This window comes from Macrosteles quadrilineatus, unplaced genomic scaffold (assembly GCF_028750875.1).
Source record: "Macrosteles quadrilineatus isolate MER2022 unplaced genomic scaffold, UCM_ALF_1.0 Scaffold_9__3_contigs__length_116548681, whole genome shotgun sequence".
NCBI lineage: Eukaryota > Metazoa > Arthropoda > Insecta > Hemiptera > Cicadellidae > Macrosteles > Macrosteles quadrilineatus.
In genome coordinates, this window is record NW_026542602.1 from 28,400,934 (window position 1) to 28,417,976 (window position 17,043).

The following is a 17,043-nucleotide window of genomic DNA, read 5'->3' on the forward strand; positions in this document are numbered from 1 at the left end:
GACACTAAGCTAATGTGGTACTCACGGGTGTGGTTGTAGGTGTAGGGGTCGCGGGGGGGGGGGTGATATTCACACAGAAGTATTGACACTAAGCTAATGTGGTACTCACGGGTGTGGTTGTAGGTGTAGGGGTCGCGGGGGGGGGGTGATATTCACACAGAAGTATTGACACTAAGCTAATGTGGTACTCACGGGTGTGGTTGTAGGTGTAGGGGTCGCGGGGGGGGGGTGATATTCACACAGAAGTATTGACACTAAGCTAATGTGGTACTCACGGGTGTGGTTGTAGGTGTAGGGGTCGCGGGGGGGGGGGTGATATTCACACAGAAGTATTGACACTAAGCTAATGTGGTACTCACGGGTGTGGTTGTAGGTGTAGGGGTCGCGGGGGGGGGGGTGATATTCACACAGAAGTATTGACACTAAGCTAATGTGGTACTCACGGGTGTGGTTGTAGGTGTAGGGGTCGCGGGGGGGTGACAGGGCCGCGCCGTGCCCTTGTAGTGGCTCACCACACACGTTATGAGGCCCAGGGTAGTTATCAGCAGCACCGCCAGTACAGCGACGCTCCACACTGCAACATCAAAACACACGTAAATCAAACAAATAATTCTGGCAAAATTAATCAGAAAGTTTCAGTAGACCTACACATTCGCTGAGCCTCGTCACTCTGGCCAAAATCTGTCGCAGACAACGTCGTCAACCATGTCGGTGACAATGTCTGCAAGAGTGGAAACACTTGAAAAAAGTTGTAGGTAACAATGTCGACGACAACGCTTTATCGGAAACCGATTCCTAGATCAACACTGTCGCCAACACTAGTGTTGCGGAGTGGAAAAAGCGAAATGTCGACAACTGCTCTTGAGATGTTTTTCTTTGGTCTAGCAAGTTTGTCGGTGATAATGTTCTGACTTCAGCAAAGTCGAAAGGAAACTTTAAATACTCAAAAAACAACTTACGCAACAGTATCATAGCACTGTACAAGTACAAGCTAGTTAAACTTGCTCTTCTAGAGACCTAATGTCTTACTTCGGCAATATTTACACTACTCTAGAACAGAGTTTCTCAATGTGTGGTCCGAGGACCCCTGGGCAGGTTTTTGGGGGTCCGCGAAAAACATTCTATTCCAATTTATTTGTAACTCAGACAAAAAACACCTGTTTCTGAAAATAAAAGTTTCGGTTTGCATGGCAAAATGCATACGTAGCAAGCTCACCTATGACATGCCTAACACATGCCTATGAGCAGGTAAATATTGGTTAATAGGGGTATGGGGTGAGAGTAGTTGTAGGGGGTCCGTATACATACATAATTAATTACGGGGGTTCTTTAGTAGGTGAAGTTTGAGAACCCCTACTCTAGGACTCTATTATTGCATTTTCTATAGAAGTTTTAAGTTTGTTACAGGTTTCTGGGGTGTAAAAACAGCAGGATATTTGAAACCCCGAGCTCACGAAAGACAAAGAATATCATCAGCAGATAGAACTACATATTCGCACCTAGCAAGGGAGAGCGGAGAGATGCTTTTACATGTTCACGAACTCTCATTTATGGGGATTACTCTTTGAATTCTGCTCTGTCTTCCGCTCTAGGCTCTAGGCGTGTTTTAATTGCAGACTCTATGCGCGGCTTTCCAATGGAACGGCGGTTATAAAAGCCACGTTAAAAGCTCTGCAATAACACTTTTATGGAGTCCAGACAGCTGTGATGATGTTTCAGAGCAGCGCTAGTTTTCAAGAGCCTTATTCACTGTAATAGTTTTCCCTTGGGCAACATTTTTGTTTTATAATTACATGTTTTTATTACGACTTCTTTAGAAGAAATACAAATATTAAAGAGAATTTACTATTTTTTTATACTGACATTTGCAATGAATGTTTCATCTGAAAACAGATTGGCCCACAATACATAACGAAATTTAATCCATAGTTAATTTTATCAATTGGCCATGAAATAAGAGCTGTTGGCGAACAAAGTATATTTTTTTAATAAAAATCTCCAGTGAATTAAATACTGTTTTAACCATGATCTGAGTCCTAAGCTATCTCAGCTAAAATTAAATTCTAAAATAAATGACGATACAGTTCATAATCTACATCTGAATTTTAACATCTGAATTGGTGATATTTCTTACACCTAAAATTAATTATGATTATTTATATTATCATGTATAGTAAAATGTTAAAAAAGTAAAACAGAAAAAACTAATTTTCTTGTTTACTGTAAAAACAGCAACTGTTTTTGCAAAGGGTTAGATTATTGGTCGCTGTCTAGTCTAGACGAGATAACAAAAACCATCGTAATTAATGTTTTTCATCGTCAACGTCAATGCATCGCGTCACCACCCAACCTCCAGTCAATAGATTACAGTCGGGGAGAATAATAGATACTTGTTTAACCTGGTTACATAATCATGTCCACTTTATTCTAAAACATTACATAGGAAATAAATAGGCAACACAATATAATTATAAAATCTTACTATCGAAAAAATATCTAGTTTGTAGTGATGTTTGCTAATGTTAATTTTAGTTTCATAAGGTTTTGAGTTGTTTTATTTTAATTGTTTAGTTATTATATCGAACTGTTATTGACAAAACTAGGAAACTATCAACCACGTTTAAGTTGTCGCCAGTTGATTATCAAAATGGGCGTAGTTGATAATTTAACATACCGACAGAATCAGCAACATTTAAGTCAAAACCGATATAGGAAAACTCTTCTCAGTAACGACAAATGAAATATCCCCGCCGCAGCAAACCTGCCGTCTTAGCGAATTTCCATTTGGCCGAATTGATTTTCAATTGATCTATTTAAATAACATTAGGTTTAACGAGTACCTAGGTTTGCTGCTACAAGGAAACTAATAAAGTAGTGTGTTTTTAGTAAAATATTGATAGCTTACTATAAAATAAATAAATTTGCCAAGTTTGATCAAAATATATCCATAAACAAGCAAACTACAACATTTTACAATATTCTCCATAAGAATAACATGGGAATTTTAAATTTACCATTTTTTTAGTTTTCTCCGTAACCAATAACCGTACAAAAACACTTTGATATACTGAATTGTTTGTTTTTTTAAGCTCTTTAAGAAGGTTTAGAGAAAAATTGGGAAATTTTGTGTTTTGAGGGTAAGAAGTGAGAAAAACCAATTTTTACCCCATAAAACCCCCCATAAAACCCTGTTCCCATAGTCCGATCATGCTGGATCGCGAACTCATTCAAGTTTATCCCGACTTACACCTTCAAACCAAATTTCATCAAAATCGGATAAAAATTACTCAAGTTATCGTGTTCACGGACATATATATATATCTAATATATAAAATTCTCGTGTCACAGTGTTTGTCTGCAAACTCCTCCGGAACGACTTCACCGATCGTTATGAAATTTGGTGTGTAAATTCTGTAGGTATGCGAATCGGACGTAAACTATTTCCCGTTTCGAAATTCTTAAAAGGGCTCCGCCCCAGTGGCTCTGGAGTTTCCCATGTTAACCTTATGAGAAATGGAATTAATGAATCTTAACAGCTGTTTCAATTAAACAAGTTGGTTCTGTTCTATGATGTTCAATAGCATTAAAGTTACAAGGATTACCAACAGGGTGCAGCACTATTATTTCTTTTACATTTATGACAACTGCTAATTTGCAACCAAAAGGTGAGTGAGCGTAGCGAACGAACTTCAACCTGGAGGCGAGTTAGCGTAGCGAACGAGCTAACCTGAAGGCAAGTGAGCGCAGCGAACGAGCTCCAACCTAAAGGTGAGTGAGCGTAGCGAACGAGCTCCAACCCAAAGGTGAGTGAGCGTAGCGAACGAACTTCAACCTGGAGGCGAGTTAGCGTAGCGAACGAGCTAACCTGAAGGCAAGTGAGCGCAGCGAACGAGCTCCAACCTAAAGGTGAGTGATCGTAGCGAACGAGCTCCAACCCAAAGGTGAGTGAGCGTAGCGAACGAACTTCAACCAGGACGTGATTGAGCGATGCGAACGAGATCATCTTGAAAATTAAACGTAACGGTACTTTCTTTCCATCGGACTGTCTTAGGGGAAACCTATAACTTAGGCGATACGAAGTTCGCCGGGTCAGCTAGTATATATATATATATATATATATATAAAAATATTAACCAATGGTGTTTTTGGCCTCTGGGGACATTAAAATGAAAAAGTAAATTGGTCCCGGGCCTAAGTCTTACCATGAGACCTACGGTAATAGCTACTTCCCTATAGGGAAATTCGCTAAAATTAGGCATAGAATAAATTTTACCCTATGTGAGTTGCTCCTTCAATAAAAAAAAATAAAAAAACTACTGATCGGATGTCTTTTTAGCGAATTTCCCATATAGGGAATAAGCTATTACCGTAGTACTCATGGTAAGACCTGGACGCGGGACCGATTTTTTTTTTCGTTTTGAGGTCCCTAGAGGCCAAAAACACCATCCGTTCAAATTCATATATATATATATATATATATGTGTCCGTCAGCACGATAACTCGAGCAAAAATGATCCGATTTTGATGAAATTTGGTACAAACGTGTAAACCTACGTTTATTCGAACGAGTTCGCGATCCAGCATGATCGGACCATGAGAACGGGTGTTTACGGGGGGTTTTATGGGGTAAAAATAGGTTTTTCCCATTTTTGACGCAAAAAACACAAAATTTAGCAATTTATTTCCAAACCATTTTGTAGAGCTTAAAAAAACAAATAATTTAGTATATTGAAGCGTTATTATGCGCCTAATGGTTACGGAGAAAATTCTAAAAAATTGTAAATTTAAAATTCCCATGTTATTCTTATGGAGAATAAGTAAACTGTTGTAGTTTGCTTGTTTATGAACATATTTTGATCAAATTTGGAAAATATGTTTTTATTTCTTACTAACTATTAACATTTTACAAAAAAAAAAACGGTTTTACCCTCCCTGATGCAGCAAACCTAAGTACTTGTTAAACTAATTCTATTTAAATCGGGAATAAATGCTATATTTTTAAGTAGACAGTTCAGTGTAAATCCAATCAGTCAAATGGAAATTCGCTTAGTCTGCAGGTTTGCTGCGGCGGGGGTATTTTCAGTACCGGTGGCGTACAGTCAATAATCGAACAACATGTAATGTTATTACTGTGATTATTTTTCAATAACTCTTGGAAATTCTAGTAGGGATTCTTGGAGGTCATGATATGGTAAATTATCACCTCAAACACCATTGGTGAGATGGATCCACTCCATAACTCGGATAGATGCAGCTTTAACTCAGATTGAGAGCTAGATTTTATTGTATAACAATACCGGTACCCAAGTTATCAGCGTAGGCTTACATAGTTATTAGTAAAATACAGATTTTTGTCTTTTTGTACTGGAATTTAATTTTGTTTCCAAGTATGTATTTAATGAATTTACGGAGCACATGGCCATGAATATTGTTGTAATTACGTACTGTTGATAACTGGCACCAATGTTATTCGTTATACGTTAGTAAGTGTTATATGCCATTAATTAGATTACAATGCACTATTTTTATGACACCGATACAATAGGGTGCAAATGTTAAGGTGAAGTTGAGCGTTGAATGAACGAGAAATAGCATTGTTTATCAGTTGGTTCCAAGGATGTTTATTTTTTTAAGTAAGTTTTCAATGTACAAGACAGGAACATGCAGTACAATATAATACAATAAAGAAGGAACATCCTTTATAGGCTACACAGCTACAAGTTTTGATCAGACGTGAGTATGACGCCACGTATGTCCTACTTGTACAAAAACAACCAGTAAAGAATACTTGATATGATATTATCGGTTTGTTTCTTTTCAATGGTCCAGAAAAACTTGACATGGAGGTGTCGGATTATTAATCATGTTTGAGTGAAGTGAAATATGTCCTACATTACCGTGAATACTCTTAAATCAAATTTGTATCTTATTTTAGAATAAATAAGAACCAACTTAGGACAAAATTAACCCCCATAGATGTGCCAGAGCAAAATAACTTAAAATTCGTTTTCAATCCAATGGTATATGCCATGTTTTTTGTAAAAGAAAACGTTCCAAACCATGGTTTTGTTACAATGTAACATTGATGTTATTAAGGACCTAAACCTAAAATCATTACAGTCCTAATTTTACGATTTATCTATAAATCCCGGCGATAGTTCAATATGGACGGGACGTCTACTTTGGCAGCCAAACCTAATGGTGGGGAATATAAGAATGCAGTTGCAATTCAATCTAAACAACGAGCATTAGAATAAATAAGTACCAACTTAGGAGAAAATGAACCCCCATAGATGTGCCAGAGTAAAATAACTTAAAATTCGTTTTCAATCCAATGGTATATGCCATGTTTTTTGTAAAAGAAAACGTTCCAAACCATGGTTTTGTTACAATGTAACATTGATGTTATTAAGGACCTAAACCTAAAATCATTACAGTCCTAATTTTACGATTTATCTATAAATCCCGGCGATAGTTCAATATGGACGGGACGTCTACTTTGGCAGCCAAACCTAATGGTGGGGAATGTAAGAATGCAGTTGCCATTCAATCTAAACAACGAGCACAGAACGTATTGGAGTTGAGATGGGATTACTTCATTATCAAAAGACAATGGATCGACAAACCTCATTTCAGGAACAGAGTATAAAACTACGATCGCACTATTCCACAGAGTAAGAAGCAGAGACGTGACGTATTATCTCGCGATCTGCATTCCGACACTGTGACGAAAGCGGAATTATACGACGATGTCGCTGCTCACAAAAGCGTTAAATTATCATATAGTATATCACAGTCCGCGGTTACCACAGGCAGACTCTATGTACAACCTTTTAGACATTCCATCTCTATGTTAAATTTGTAGCCAGTTGTTTAACCAAAAATTGTCGTAGTTGATGTGAGCCACCCCAGCCACCGACAGATCGTGCTAATCTTAGTCTGTACACAACATTTTTTTTAAATTCAAACTAATAGAATGACTTATTGTGAGCTATAACCTGTTAAGACTCATCAACTTGATCTGCAACAAAAAATTAGGTAGAAAATGGAGTTTTAGTCACTAGCGCATTCTGTGACTGGCTCACACAACTACGTTCTTTTTAAGAAAAAAAAAAAAAAAAAATAGCTACAGCTGGTCCATGTAGATGGGACGTCTCCTTCAGTATCCAATAGTCAATAGTACAACCGTCAGCGGTGATAACGTTGCAAAATAAGAAATCAGTTTGTTGAATATTTTCGTAAATAAACGCGATATTTTCGTTGCATCCTCAAGGTCCGATTGGCCCTGGTCGTTGAACTAATGACTAATGGTCTTAGAACAGTCGGGCTTGGTCATTAAGGCGAAGTATCGAGCTGCTCATATATCATCTTTATTCTTTTTACTTTTCGTTGGAAATAATGATGGTAGTGCAATGAAACTTCCATACAATGGTCTCGCACCGGCAACAGAATCATCTGATATATCATTTAGTCTTAATCATTTCCCTCAGAAATGTAGGATTTTTACAAGCTCACTTTTACGTCAGTTCTAGGTCTCAACGTGTTAGAAAAATATGTACTCTTCGACACGAAAATCTTACATGCTGATGATGATGATGATTCAGTTCACTTTATAGCAAGGATTCAGATTTTTATCTTTATTTTCTTTTTATTTCCAAAGTTATAATTTTATAAAACTTTCCCCACTCCTCGAAATATGTATGTATGGAAATATTTGTTATATTTATTTATCGGGCTGCTAACTTGTATGTGTAGGTTCAGAAGACATATCAAGATTAAATACGTTAAACTGCAAAGGTTTAATAACGGAAAAAATGTGATAAACTTTAATTTCCATAACAGCTAGGGGTACTATTAAATCGTAACACATTCTGTAACATCGCAAGTAAAGTAGAGCACACGTTTCATTGGCGGGGTTTCATTTCATGGCTCAGATTGTGACACTATATTTTTATCCCAAGAACAATTGTAAAACTAAAGAGCGCCATTGAGCGGGCTCTAAGTCCCCAGCAGGTGTTAAGAGACGTGGGGATCGAGCAATGAGGTGTCAACCCCGGGAAACAGTCTCATATGAAACCTTATTTCCCACAAACATTGTCTGTATGTCTCAAACCCTCATTAGAACATATAGCGAGTGCTCTAAACAGTTTCATCACTTATAATAAAAAGAGATGAAATCTCTAGAATAAAGGGTGAAAACTGCTTCGTCGTCTTCGTAACGGGCAAGACAAGTTCTGATTTGACGATAAAGCTTAACATAATCTTAAACTTCTTTGCATTGCAGAAATTGCACTCGTGTCGCCAACTTACAAAAATAACGCTTGAGCTTTTGTCTTGTAAGCCAGTATTATTAAAGAGATAAAATTGAAAGACTGAGTTAAGCAATATGGAAAGTTGCCTCAACTATAAGAACTCGAATGACAGAGAGAGTATTTTTGCATTATTTGTATTTAACATCCATATCTTAAGCTTCAATGAAGGCACCTATTCTGTAAATCAGTTGTAAAATGTACGTTTGATAATATAGGAATTTATTTTTATTAATTTATCTAAAAAAATACTATTTTCTTCAACACCACTTCAACAGTTTTTGCGCTTATGATAAATTAAATTTACCCAATGACCATATTTTAGTAAACTGCAAAATCTTTGAAATATGATTCTCCATGTGAGAGTGAAATGGCTGATACGACGATCAAAATTAATCGACTCATGACGTAAAGTGAATCAGTGACTCAATCTGTGATCTGATTAGGTTCGCAGAACAGATTCGATAATGTACATAACTACTGGAGTCTGATAGGTCATTGGAAACAAATTCCAAGATTTACTTAAATGCAACGCTGTTTTACGGAGCATGTATTGAATGATGTAAAAAAAATGATGATGATTTAACCACTATAGATCAAGATCACAAGCATTTGATAACTGGTGGCCAGGCTTATATCACTGTGAGATTATTAGGTCCAAATCGATATACAGAAATCTAGATCGAATAATCAAACGAGTGATCAAACGTAAACCAAGTTATACAAATGTGGCCAATAAGGGAGAGATCTGCGGTTGATATGCACATCTGCATCGTAAAGCTGGTTCTGCTTCGCCATGATGTTGACATGGAAATATGAGACCGACAAATATGTCTACTATCATATAGCATTGCTTGCATATCTGTCTGTGTACTGTACAGTGCACACTGTATGTAAACTAAACCTCTACATATTACTCTATGTATTCTTTCGTGTCAGTGTGCAGCAGTCACAGTTGAACTTACTCTATGTACCAGACACTGCAAGGTCATTCTCTATTGACACAGCATCTACTGTGTACTGTATTGTAGCTACGTCTGTCTGTGTACTGTGCACTGTGTGTATACTGCAATACTACATACTCTATGTATACTATGCATACTCTATGTATACTATGCATACTCTATGTATTCTTTCATAGTGTCAGTATCAGTGTGCAGCAGTCACAGTTGAACTATGTACCAGACACTGCAAGGTCATTCTCTATTGACACAGCATCTACTGTGTACTGTATTGTAGCTACGTCTGTCTGTGTACTGTGCACTGTGTGTATACTGCAATACTACATACTCTATGTATACTATGCATACTCTATGTATTCTTTCGTAGTGTCAGTGTGCAGCAGTCACAGTTGAACTATGTACCAGACACTGCAAGGTCATTCTCTATTGACACAGCATCTACTGTGTACTGTATTGTAGCTACGTCTGTCTGTGTACTGTGCACTGTGTGTGTACTGCAATACTACATACTCTGTGTATACTATGCATACTCTATGTATTCTTTCATAGTGTCAGTGTGCAGCAGTCACAGTTGAACTATGTACCAGACACTGCAAGGTCATTCTCATGTTGACGCAACACCTACTGTCTCCTTCCACATAGCCTTGCTTGCAAGTCTGCATGTCTACTATGCTTTGTAAAAAGTACTCCTATATTGGGTTTTATCGGTTCATTTGATTTGAATTGTGTGTACGTTGTAGCTTTATTGTCTAAAGTAGAGGTTGCACTCGGTCAACATGGCGTTTATTTCGAGTAAGACGAGTTCTATATAATAACGATTTTTATAGTATAAATATTATAGAGGAAATACTTATTGTGTCACTCTTACAATGAAATTATAAACATTTAATTTTCCAATAATCTTAACCTTTATCGTAAACTAAATCAAAAAGACAAACAGAATTTAGACTCTAAAATACACACAAATTTAAAGCTCGGAGTGAAATCGTTCGGCAGTGTTTCACCTCTAAAACAGCAATAATTTATAATTTTTTTCTAGACAAGCCTTTTATTCTCCAGAGGTATATTTGTGTATGAACGACAATCCGAGCTTCCATTACTATTTACAATTCCCAGGGAGTTACTTTTTGTGACAAATCAACTGATTTCCCATTACCCTAAACACACTACATGTTTTCAAGTATGTATTTCCCTCAAGTACGCTATTTATATGCACAAACTTAGAGAAGGACGCTAGACAGGACCGAATACTTAGAAAGTCGTCAAGGTCCAGAGACTAAAGGCCCCAAACCTCGCGCCTGACCCTGTCCCAAAATGTGCGTCTGGGCGTGGCGGTGGCGTAGCCTTCGTGGACCACCTCCACCTACAGCGAACCTACGAAGAAGTGTACAGATAGTCAATCAGAGCGAAAACCCCCTAGATAGTTTCTGGAGATAAAATAAATCATGAGAAGTTCGAGATTTCACCAGTAAATACTTGTACTTTGGCATAACATACTCAGCCGTGAGCTTGGATTTTATTTGTGACTATACTGAAGTCACAGAGATGCAAGCGAGGAAACACGAGAGACATCAGCAACACAGCAACACAATCCAGTAGTAGCTTTAGGTTATCTAACTTGCTAAATATTTGTGAGGTAGGTACATAAAAGATGCATATTTATTAGATTAGATTTTCACGACGCCGACGTCTCAGGGTGCGTAGTTCATGGTGAAGATGAATGAACGATTAAAGTGTTGAATGAATGACATGACAAGGAATTCACCAAACGTCGACGCAGTAACATTTCTAGCTTACGTTTAACAATTCGAAATAACTAAGTATATTTTGACTCTCTATCCATGGAAGCATAGGAAATCGGTATAGCGCAACTGCGTGGTGAGAAATTCCGAATAATGAATTGCGTAATTTAATTGACAGTCTAGTGTTATCGCAGTCGCAGTTCCGGTGTCTGAGTGGCAAGGCCCGAATCTGTTATCAGTGCAGACAACAGTTGCTGTTATCACCGCCAGACACTGATAAGAGGTATCAGCTGCACCCAGATAACACTGCATCACAGCGCGCCAACTGGCGATCAACTGTTAAAACTGAATTTTCAACACTTGTAACTTCTGTATAGGCCTGTCGTATAATTATTTCAATTCACCTATGGATTTAGTATAGTGACTTAATCGGATGACGGAACGTCAATTCTTCTGTTGTTCGGAAACGTCACATCCAATGATGTAGAGATTAACATTGCGAACAGTAATAGCAAAAACGATTTTTTTAAACTACAATTTTAAGCAGTTTACTTTAATTAAGTTAATACGTAGATGGTTGGAGCAGATTCAAAGTGGTTGGAACTTATCAACAGGTTTTTTTCTGATCGGATAAACCTACAAGAATGTAATAACTCTGCACAGACCAATCGCGTGACGAGACAGACTATCTGACCGGTCGATGCTATCACAAGATTGAGGAAACGTGCCATTTGTCCGGCAAAACCACTGACTGTCGAGCAATCAAGTCGTCATACAGTACTCTACATACGGTACACAATACACAACATAGAACACCCCCGTCGATTTCCTGACTTGGTTATCCTCTGATGCTTCATATTTACGGCTATTTTCAATACAGGGCTAAAAGCATCTGTTCTATGGCAAAAAATCAGGTTGAGTATAGAACATCAGCTGTAAAATTTTTACTTTAAAACCCGTCTGCTGTTTACCAAAGAAAATAGTGCGGATTGTTGAAAATCCTATCGCGTCGTTAGTGAAATTTTGACAAATTTTGACAAAATGTTGACAATGTGTTCATCATGACTTTTTATCGATGTATAGACTAATACCATTGACTATACAGGGTGAATTTTAAATGAGTTCCCCCCCTACTTTTTTCTACATTTCTTAAGATATCATCTCCGGACTACGTCAGATCATTGTTGAGTAGTAAGTACTTCATTTTGACTGGGTATACATTTTTGGCCGCCATCTTGGATCCGCCATATTGGATACAAAGTATTTTTTTCAAATGTAAAGGTAGGGTTGTGACCCATTATTTCAAACTAGAATTTTACGCTGATTACAATGCCGCAATTAGTTTAAAAAAATCTTGATCCGTTCTAAAGTTATGAGGACTTTTTATAACTTTATTTTTAGCGCATTTTAACATTGTGCATTTACAAACTAAGACCATAATCTCAAAATAGTGCTAGATAAAGATAAGTATACACCACCATTCATTGCCGACATATTTTTACTTGGTTATGACGGATGTAGTTTTTTCAGCCGCCATCTTGGATCCGCCATTTTGAAATGTGATCAATTAATTTAAATATGAAGGTGGTGTTGTGACCCATCATTTTGAGCTACCTTTTTATGCTGAACTCAATGCCGCAATCTGTTTTTTATTTGCATCTTTGGTTTTTGAAATATTGAAATTTTAAATAAGACTATTTTAATATTTCATCAAGACAGCTTGATAACCAAAAACGGATTGCAGCATTGAGTCCAGTATAAAAAAGTAGTTCAAAATGATGGGTCACAACACCACCTTCATATTTAAATTAATTGATCACATTTCAAAATGGCGGATCCAAGATGGCGGCTGAAAAAACTACATCCGTCATAACCAAGTGAAAATATGTCGACAATGAATGGTGGTGTATACTTATCTTTATCTAGCACTATTTTGAGATTATGGTCTTAGTTTGTAAATGCACAATGTTAAAATGCGCTAAAAATAAAGTTATAAAAAGTCTTCATAACTTTAGAACGGATCAAGATTTTTAAAAACTAATTGCGGCATTGTAATCAGCGTATAATTCTAATTTGAAGTAATGGGTCACAACCCTACCTTCACATTTGAAAAAAATACTTTGTATCCAATATGGCGGATCCAAGATGGCGGCCAAAAATGTATACCCAGTCAAAATGAAGTACTTACTACTCAACAATGATCTGACGTGGTCCGGAGATGATATCTTAAGAAATGCAGAAAAAAGTAGGGGGGGAACTCATTTAAAATTCACCCTGTATACCTCACCTTTATGTTATATAGTCAATACTAATACAAATACAAATATTGATTTGAATGTACTACTGTATTGTGTTGGTGGTATAATAACTGATAAATCTAAACAAAAGAACAGTATCGGCTGTTCGCATGCTAGCAAAACATGATGAGAACTAGCTGAGTGGTTACTATAGTGTTGCCTAGCTTTCAGAAATTCGCCACCGGTTCGATCCTGAGAAAAATTAGCTTTTGAATGGTTTGAAACCGGGTCTAGCTGTTCTTGGGCGTTTGAATGAATGGTCTTGGCTAAATGAACAGCTGATCTCGGTCTGTAAGAAAGCTTCTCATTCCGTTCTACGACCATCCCTCGTTCATAAGGTTTCAAATACGCCCAGTTAGTTACACCCCCCTCAAAATTGGTGTAAATCATAGGAAATAATCTAATGATGTACAGAATGACAATGTTCGGGCTCGATGTCGGCGTTTGGTAGATTTCGGCGGCTCGCGATGGCGGGAGTGGAGACATAATACAGACGCGAACAGAAATAGCGAGTGGTCCGCGACACGCTGGAATCTAGAATCTAGCTCCGCGTAGTAACTGGATACTACGTACACGACCACTCGACCACTGTCCAGCGTAGGTAAAACAGCCTAATTCAGATGTGCTGATTAATCTGTATACTTAATACAATATGGGTTTTTCTCTGTAACATCCCATTTTCAGCAGGCACGAAATTATAAAAAGAAGGTGAACCATTTTCATAACAAGTTCAAACAAGTTAAGTCTTGAGCTCCATGAAAGCATTTTGATAGTGAGCCAACTTTACAAATTCCTGTGAAATCATCAAATTACAAAATTTGCGAAACACTTTGATATTCTGAGAGTGAGACAACTTTTGACATTTCCTAATACCGAATATTACCAAAAGACAGGCGAACCTCTTGCATGTTAAGTCCCCTTGATTATTTTGCTCTATTTACTCCCATACTAATGTACAATGTTCCAGCAATCTACATGTGTACTCCTAATTAGATATCTAGCGAAACAAATGCATATCTTTCTTGCATATTATTCATAATTTATATCTGAACTGTCAATGAGTAATTAAATAGTTATATAAGATTGCACCAACCCGACAATATAAATATAGTACATCGATATACTACCGGATTCATACAGGAATTCATACCGGATAGGCACTAACTTTGAGCCAAATTACAAGTATCCAAGTAAGAATACACCGTCTATAGAAGCGCTATCCGACTTGGTCGCCATGTTATCCTTGGACTAGACCTAGAGCTACTAGTGGCTAACCTTGGATAGCTAATATCCTTTTTTTGTACAGGCTTTGCGTTGCAACCTTCTCTTTTGTTTTATTCTTGTAGACATAAATCACACAGACTTACTGCAAATTGAATCAATAGACTGAGCATTCGATAATGTGTCGAAATTCAAAAATCGTTCAGTATCCATAAAAGGCTTTTTTTTTAATAGTCCAATTCAAACGGGTTAGCTGAGTAAGCAACTGGAAGAAGATTTCTCAGGCCAACGAGCGACTAAATATTATGTGGAGTATACAAATAATCATTAGTTTTAGATAATATGATGGTTTACATGATATACTAGATGCAATAGCTTACAAAAAGTTGCTTTGACATAGTTAAACGTTGCTCACTGGGTCGGTACGGGATTTTTCAAAAGTTAAAAACATTGAATCAAATGATCATGCGCAAACTGCGTCGTCACGGCCGTCAACGGCGTTCCGCACCTTCGGGATGTCCGATAGAAAGTCTGGAGCTGCGAACTCCAGGACACTTCCGTGACGACGGATCCGTCCGACCGATCCAGTGTGCGCGGGCTTCGGACGTTCGGGACGGTCGGTACGGCATTTTCAGCGTCCTACGCAGTCTGCTCTTCGTTCTATGTTGTGCTCGTGTTCAGTTGTCCAGGTTGCACTGGATGACGAAAATTCGTTTCTTCTCTAGATAATTCTGCTTCCAGCATCAGCAATAGTTTCTAACTTGTCGTGAGTCATCCTAAAGTATTCAAAAAACTTACGTCATTTTCATCCGGTCTGGGAACAAAGTGTGGAATTCACCACCAATCAACCTTTTTCTATTGATGTCATGAATCCAAAACCTCCTTTTTGTTAACTTAGCATTCTCCTCTTCTTCTATTAAAAATGCATTTTCTCCCCAACATCCATCTTTTAACAGGTCTTCTCCCAAACTGACTTCTCTTTTGGCGAAAGGCGGATGGGGGATATTGAAGAACGCCTGAACGGCGAAACGCCCGATCCAGTGCGCGCACCCCCTCTAAACAATTCCGAGACGACCGTGACGGCCGTACTGATTTTTAGAAGCCAATAAAAAATGATACAATAATCTTCGACTGGACCATTGACCTGGTGCATCAATGCATTGCACGCAAGCCGACAATGTCCAAAATTGGCTCCAATTGAGGGGTCAAGGGTTTTGTTTTTAATTACAGTGGCGGTCCGCTATCGACTGATACGGTAATTGGGGGGTCGATGTCCCCGCATTTCAACGCGTCAACCCCCCCCCCCCCCAACTATAGGCCCTCACACACGCACGCACACACACACCTATCGATTGCAACTTGTACCTGAAACATGTGAGGGTTTGAAAACGAAACCGTCTCGGTCACACGAGGAAATGAAAAAAACGGTGGCTGGAGAATGAAACTTTATACCAAAAAGTCACCTATACTTTACGCCACCTTATAACATAATTCATGATGGGCTTGTGCTACAATATTAGATGTAAGTTTTTCGTAGGAAATTATTCTATTACAAATATATAATTAAAATTAAATAAGCCATATCAAAATTACTACAATAAAAATATGGCTATGGAAAACCACATCCGCGCGATTAAGTGTAATAAAAGTAGGAATGCTATTTTATTTAACATATATTTTTATTGCGATTGAAACGTGCTAATTGCACTAACTTATCAATAGTACTCAAAATTAATTTCGTAGCCGATTGTATAGAAATAGTTAGCATATTTAAATATTATAATAATTTTGTTTAAAACAACTAAGTTTATATTTTCTTATAATGAAATACAAAATAATGACATAGTCTGTCCAGTTTTACTAAACAAATCTTATAAAACTAAAAAAACACAAAAAATAGTTAAAAGCGTTATTAACATTAATGCGAGCTCCTACGATACAATTTTAAAATTGAAATCTAATACAAATTAGTGAAGTATTACTAACCTGAAATGTAAAATTCGAGAACTATACTAGACAACTTCCTACACAATACTGACAGATTGGTATCAATTCACAATTCGCGAAACATGACGGTGCGAAAGTGAGGTTATGTGGAGACAATGGCGCGCTGCGGTGTGCAGTGGCAACAATGCCCGCGTCAGCTGTTTTTTTGTCTGGCTCGCGTCTAGACAAGTCAGCTGATACGCGTCACGTGGTCCCGCCTAACCTAAATAACCAGACAGCAATCATTCTTTGATAACACCGCCACTTAGGCGAATCGCTCAGGTGTGAACCTTAAATTATGGAAAAACTCCAGGTTATAAAACAAACCATTGTGGAAAAACGGCGGTATTTAATTATCAATTAAGTGAAATGTTACAAAATTCTTATTAATAGATGTTGTGCGAATTAAATTGTAAAGGAGACCGCAGTTTTAAGAATATTAATGTCTAGAAATATTTATTACACAACAAAAATAGCTCTAAATTTGATTTACACCTGATAAAATATTTTAGTGCAAGATATCCTT

The 17,043-nt window shown here is 37.5% G+C and overlaps 1 protein-coding gene across 1 annotated transcript in view; it reads right to left on the reverse strand.

Moving 5' to 3' along the window:
* The window catches only part of LOC129002453 (protein TMEPAI-like), a 100,334-nt gene that overhangs the window by 41,900 nt on the left and 41,391 nt on the right, over positions 1 to 17,043 (reverse strand). Inside the window, exon 3 of the mRNA XM_054430271.1 lies at positions 444 to 574. Within this exon, the coding sequence (XP_054286246.1) occupies positions 444 to 574 (131 nt within the window). The remainder of the gene's footprint in view (positions 1 to 443; positions 575 to 17,043) is intronic.